The sequence below is a fragment of the Ruditapes philippinarum genome, unplaced genomic scaffold, assembly GCF_026571515.1.
Source record: "Ruditapes philippinarum isolate M1 unplaced genomic scaffold, ASM2657151v2 ctg1187_1_1_1_1, whole genome shotgun sequence".
NCBI classification, from domain to species: Eukaryota; Metazoa; Mollusca; class Bivalvia; order Venerida; family Veneridae; genus Ruditapes; species Ruditapes philippinarum.
In genome coordinates, this window is record NW_026859078.1 from 27,489 (window position 1) to 33,788 (window position 6,300).

General features: G+C 32.1%; 1 protein-coding gene across 3 annotated transcripts; it reads right to left on the reverse strand.

Annotated features, from left to right (window-relative positions):
* Nucleotides 1-571: 571 nt before the first annotated feature.
* LOC132755127 (uncharacterized) lies at nt 572-6,300 on the reverse strand. 3 transcript variants are annotated; one of them, XM_060745928.1, is made up of 6 exons: nt 6,232-6,300; nt 5,929-5,975; nt 5,220-5,380; nt 4,638-4,793; nt 3,765-3,814; nt 572-682 (listed from the first exon to the last, which is right to left on the reverse strand). In XM_060745928.1, exons 2-6 carry the CDS (start codon nt 5,964-5,966, stop codon nt 644-646), a joined length of 444 nt encoding a protein of 147 aa, XP_060601911.1. In that variant the 5' UTR covers nt 5,967-5,975; nt 6,232-6,300; the 3' UTR covers nt 572-643. The 3 variants fall into 3 exon arrangements, with proteins under 3 accessions (XP_060601911.1, XP_060601910.1, XP_060601909.1); XM_060745927.1 differs by having other exon boundaries at nt 6,167-6,298; XM_060745926.1 differs by having other exon boundaries at nt 6,139-6,261.

The following is a 6,300-nucleotide window of genomic DNA, read 5'->3' on the forward strand; positions in this document are numbered from 1 at the left end:
TCCACTAGTTTTCTTCGAAAAGTGGAGATAAAATTACATGAAGTCTCACGAGAAACAACTTTGCAGTCATAAATTATAGATTTTTCTGTACAAATAGAAATGAACACATAAGTATGTCTTAACATCATCCAAAACTAACAATGTCAAATCATTGTTATAGTAATTCGTTGTACTGCCTTTGTGAAAGCTGCATACTTTCACGTTATCTATCACGATCAGACACAATCAAACCGAGTCTGCAATTTTCATATGATACTAAATGATTCACTGTTTCCGATGGATCACGTCTTTTCAAGATTTTAATACGGATATGTTCATTTTATGGAAGGACAGACCCTTGTTAAAAGGATCCGATTGTCTAACTGCGTATTGCTGCAGTCAATATTATAGAATAGTTCCATACAACGCATCCATACAGTTCTAGTAAATGTTAAAATAGCTGCTGAATAGAAATTGCTTCGTTATTTGATTGTTAATATTTTAAATAAGACCCTATAAAAAATAAAAACAATAAACAAATAAAAGACGATTTAGATTATGTATTACATCCAATAAGAGAAAACAAAATGATAAGTTCTCTGAAATTTATTTCAAACTGATTGATTCATTTTTAAACAAACAAAAATTTCAGTATGTTTGATCTCTAAGGAGTGTGGACGTACACCATAATCTTTTCGAAGAGCTACAAAATAAAGTGCATTTCACAATAAACTGAAACATATATTTTGTTCAAAATATTAATGATGTTTTCATTTCTAATATATATTTCGGCATATTATTTACTTTTTTGCAATAATATGCGTAAAATATTCCAGTAACTGTAATCTTTCTCAATTAAAACATGAAAAATTGCTTTTGTTAACTTAAAAGGGATAATAATAATAATAATAATAATAATAATAATAATAATAACAATAAATCTTTATTTATAGAAATTACATACAAAGTTTACAGTAAGAAGTATACTTATTTTCAGTATGGCCTTCTGATTTAACAATAACAAAGAAAAAAATGCAGATCTTTACAAATATCTAAAATCTTTTGGTATATAAAAAAATATATTTATATATTATTTAAATTCTTGAATGTAAAGGTTAGATAATTTTTATTTATTCATTCGACTGACACTCATATTGATTATAGTAATTATAGATTAACTCGTAATGATAAAAAAGAGAGAGTAAAAATGGTGATATCAACATTTACAACAATTAAAATATAAAGTGATCAATTTTCATCATGTTTCTAACTGTAATCTTAAAAAAAAAATACAAGTTTTTGAAAGACATTGTTTGATAGTAGATTCTAATAGGTAATTTATTCCAAACGTCAATACTGATATAAGAAAAAGAATCCTTTAAATAATTTGTACGAGGTATACTTTTCAGAACAAGATCTTTATTGAGCGTAAATTATGTATTTCATTGTGAGAGAAACTAAAAATTTCACGCATATATAATATGATTAGGTGTAGATTTATTGAACGAGTTTAATAAAATCATTTAATGCGAGTCTCTGACTATACCATGTTGATTTTTTCAACGAGTTAAAAAAATTGTATTGAATCTACACGAATATAATATTCTATTTATCACATATATCTCGTATAACATCAATTAACTGTTATAAAAGGGTCATTTTTCGGCGTGTGTAAGGTCGCTGTTTCATCCGTGATCCGGGGAATGTTCGTTAGTATTAGGCCGCTATTCCATTTGTACGCGATCTGTGGTCCGCGTCCGTGATGCGCGCCCGTGACATGTCCGTGTGTATTTTTCCATAGGTACGTATTATTCCTTATATTTCTGATTATAGTATAGCAAACAGAGAATAGTAATTTGTATAATATGATATAATTTCCTCCTAGTATCACAACCATTGTACCATCAAAGAATTTAGGTAGAAAAAGGGAACAAACCTTAAAAACCAGTAAGGTTTTTGATTTTCATCCGTTTGCAACCGAATTCCAGATGTTTAGTATTTTCATTTTTTTAATCTGTCAGCGATGCATCACACAGTTCTCCCATACTATTTCAAAGAGCTTTTCGGTATTTTCTTTCGAAATCAATAAAGCATTTAATTTCGTTCGAGGCATCTTGTCTTGGCGAGACCAGGTACGTATATTAACACTACCATGACCGTCCGCGTCCGTAAAAATCGCTCATCCTGCGAAACGTCACGGATGCCGTCACTGATGCGGATAATAAACGGACAAAAGGACTAGACTCAACGTATTCTTTGTTGGGCGAATTGGTCGCGAACGCGGATTACGGACGCGGATCACGGAACACGTACAAATGGAATAGCGCCCTTTTTATTCCATATAGGTACGTATTATTCCAAGTACTTTTAATTATAGCATAGCAAATAGAAAATAATTATTTGTAGAATATGATATAAACTTTCTTCTTATGCAAAACCATTTGTATTATAAAAGCATTAAGGCAAGAAGAAAAAGGAACAAAACATAAAGTCAAGTTAAGTTTTAGATTTTCATCTCTTTTGCAACCGAAGACCAGAACCCGGTTGTTCAAATCATTGGTTAGTGTTAACCAACGGATAAAATTTGTCTAAGAAAAAATATATCTATCGATACTTTGCTATACTTTTTTGTTTAATTTCAAAAATTTCAAAAATATGAAAGCTCAAAACATGTAAAATTAATTCTTTGGGGGATTCTTGATTCTTTGAAGTTCCATATGCATTATTAAATCGGCCATTTGGTTTCAATAATCACTAACAAGCCCTGTTGCATTGTGGTACTTTACCAGTGGATAAATACGCAATCCACTGGTAAAGGTAACCAGGGGCTCCCGGTTAGCTCAATAAGAAGAGCGTTGGACTCTGTATCGGGCGACCCGAGTTCAGTTCCCGGACGGCGCAGGTCACTTTCGTTGCTGATCATGAAATCTTTTCTACGGTCATTCGCACTGAACCTGTACCTCTGCTCTGTTATGTAAAGTAGTTTCAGTTCCTTGCGAAAGTGAAAGCAACTAGTACTGGTAAAGTGCTTGACAGTCTGCCCGGGAACGATGCGGTGGTTAATGTGTGCTCTGGTGAATTCAATGTGGGTTAATGCCGTAATCCGGAGTGAAAATTACCAACACCGCCACCACCAAGGTAGCCAAGGTAGGCAATGAAGTTTTATCCAATGAATACTTGGCCGCTGGTTAATGATTAAACTAGTGGATAAGTCGTTCATTGCTTAGTTTTAACTAATGTTTTGAAAAACCGGGTTCTGATGTATCTGTCAGCGATACATCATACAGCCGCATTTTTTCAATGAGCTTTTCAGTATTTTCTTGCGAAGTCAATAAAGCATTTAATTTCATTCGAGACATCTAGTCGTGACGAGACCTATATGTGTCTGTCCGCGTCCGTAAAAAAAATCAACGAGTTGAATAAAATTTTATTTTTCGAGCCTCTGGCGAGCATAGTATTCTTTTATTCTTAAATTTAAAGTTACACGAATTTAATTTTCTATTTATCACGTACCCTAAATAATAACTATTTAAAGTGAAAAATTAACATGTTCCATTGGCACGCTTATAGTGTAGCGCTAACATTTAGTGTGTCTTTACACCATCTTTGTATAACGCAAATGACGTCACATCAAAATATATGCACGACCATGCAATACCGTTTTTACGGTGTCGCAAAATCGGCACGGGTATGTGATAAATAAATATACTTTTTACTCAATTACTTAATTACTTATATCGGGATGAATATATGTATACAAGACAAACACGATATATAGAACATACCTTGTCATAATAAGTGTCCAGTTCTTGAATAGAAATTTCTCCATCCTTTGCTGAAAAGATATTCGACAGTTTTATTATACCGCTTACCGAAAATTTCCTTTTTCCTATTTCCTAACCAGCAATAGGAAAAGCAAGCTTTTCTATTTAATTGGATGAACTCGTAAAAATGCATTTTGCTTTAAAGGGGCTCTAATGAGGTCCAAATGCATAAAAAACCGTCAAAATTGAAATACTGAAACAGATCAACAGGGGCTATAAAAACGGGGAAATAAAGGATAATTTCGATTTAACTTCGCTAGTCAGAAATGAATCCAAAATCCTTTATTTTTTTGTTTAAACATATTTATTTTAGCTCGATTGCGAAACAAGTTCTTGCAACTTATAGTAATCACTTTCGAGTCCGCTTCCTGGAACCAACCAGTACTGGTGTCATATGAAAATACATGGTCGGGACCCGAATAGGGCTCGAACCCATGATCTCTGGTTTGAGAGGCAGACACCTTAATCACTAGGCCACCGCTAGTCTTTGCATGTCTGAGTCATATTTCATTAAAATTACAAATCTGGAGAATTGGGGTGACTGAAATATCTGTAATTTTGCACACAAGTCATTGGTCAAAACCTACATCAAATACTGAAGACAATCCAGTCCTTTCATTTAAAAGGGCAACTCAATGGAGTCCAGGTAAAGCATGGTGACACAGACAGTATATTATTGCATTGATTGCCTCTATGTTGTCATAGAAATTTTGAAAATACGTTTACATAAGTTTTATCAAATCAATGTTAACAAACAATTGGTTGACTAAATCTGAAACTTTTTTCTAGGTACATGTATATAAATTAGCATAAAAGGTATTAAAAGAAGCATACGGTTGATATCAATTTCATGAAATTCTTCAATCTCATCCTGCACTTCCAAACAGTCATCATGATCATGGTCAAAGTGGTTAAACACAGACCATGCAAACTTAAGAGACTCGTGCTGTCGTATCCTTAAGAACTCATGAAAGCTAACGCAGCCATCCTCTACAAAACATCCAACAATAACATAGTAAAACAATAGCTCAATCAATTTCTATTTGCATTTGTTATTGTGTAGATTTTCTATTTATTGATGATGATTATTGATGATTATTGATGATTATTTTGTTATTGTTAGGATATTAGGATGATGATTAATTTCGTTTGAGACAAACATTTAATAGGAACTATGTAAATATTGACATGCTGTGTTTATATCAATTTTCTGTATTGTCCACGTGATTCAAAATGTGGATTTTAAAAGATATTACATAGCGTACACGTGCGTTTTAAAACTATGGCAGGAATGATCCCTATCATATGTTGAATATATATAGAATTTCAACCGACAGGCTTTTTACCAGCATAGATAAAAAATATCCAAGAAATCATTAATGAAACACTTATATGCACGAGTATATGAACACTTACTATCATAGTCTTGTCTTTGAATGCGGTTTTCAAAGTCCACCAGTTCAACAAGTCCATTATTGTCATAGTCCAACTCTTGGAAATTCTTGTTTAAGTTCTTATTAAATTCATTCAATTCAGATGCAGTACTGCCAGCATTTTGACGTTTCAAGCATGTTACTCTGTCAAAATATTTCACATATACAACTATCTATTGTACAAAATTTATCATCCTCCAACGTTTCGAGGTTTCAAATAAGGGGCTTCTAAAAAAAGTTCACTTACTTGCACACGTAGTCTTTTAAAGTTCAGTGTCAAAATAAATTGTAATTAGAATCTACGAAAAGAGGATTTTATTTAAAATGCTATTTATTGTATTTATTGAAATTCAAACATATGTTTACCTTCAAAGAATCAGCTCGGGTACCATCATTCAATAACTTTAATGACATAAATACTACTAAATTGGCTATACGCAAATATATATTTGTATGACGAGCGCATGAAAGCCGTTAACAGTAAGGTATAAATTTCCCGTACTGTGTTATGTTTTACATGAACAAAATAAGTCAGAAGAAAAAAATACTCAATGTATAAAATTAATTGTATAAATACATGTATGTGAAATGCGTTCTTTTGTTATCTTTTTGATATCAAAATATCAAAACATGTAAATGTTTATTTTTTTAAATTTCACCTTCAATTTTATTTTAACCTTAGCTATCCTTACCCGCCAATAAGAAGTAAATAAGCGATAGGAACAAGCATCTTTGCGACCTGAAAAAAAATAGTTTAGGAACATTTTATATAGATTTTCTAGCATAGCAAGTAATATCTAGTACTTCCCTTTAATTTTTTCATCATACACTTGTCATTAAAGTTAGTAATTGGTTGAGAAACGTATATATTAACAATGAAGTTTAGTTTTTAATATCCGTACGTGTATCTAATTCAGCCTTTCTGCTCACAAGAGTTTTCTGTAACAGTTTATTTTAACTGAGGTTAATAGTGATTGCAAAGCTCCACAAATGACCTTGATAGATATGTACAACGTTTCACTTTCTTTTCGCTCTGATTAAACTTCCAACTATGAACACCAGTA

Excerpts from the sequence above, each read along its gene's own strand:
- LOC132755127 (XM_060745928.1), bottom strand. The coding sequence starts at position 5,966 with ATGCTTGTTCCTATCGCTTATTTACTTCTTATTGGCGG. Across the intron at positions 5,381-5,928 it reads TATTTACTTCTTATTGGCGG|AGTAACATGCTTGAAACGTC; the intron begins GTAAGGATAGCT and ends ATATTTTGACAG. Across the intron at positions 4,794-5,219 it reads TCAAAGACAAGACTATGATA|AGGATGGCTGCGTTAGCTTT; the intron begins GTAAGTGTTCAT and ends GATGTTTTGTAG.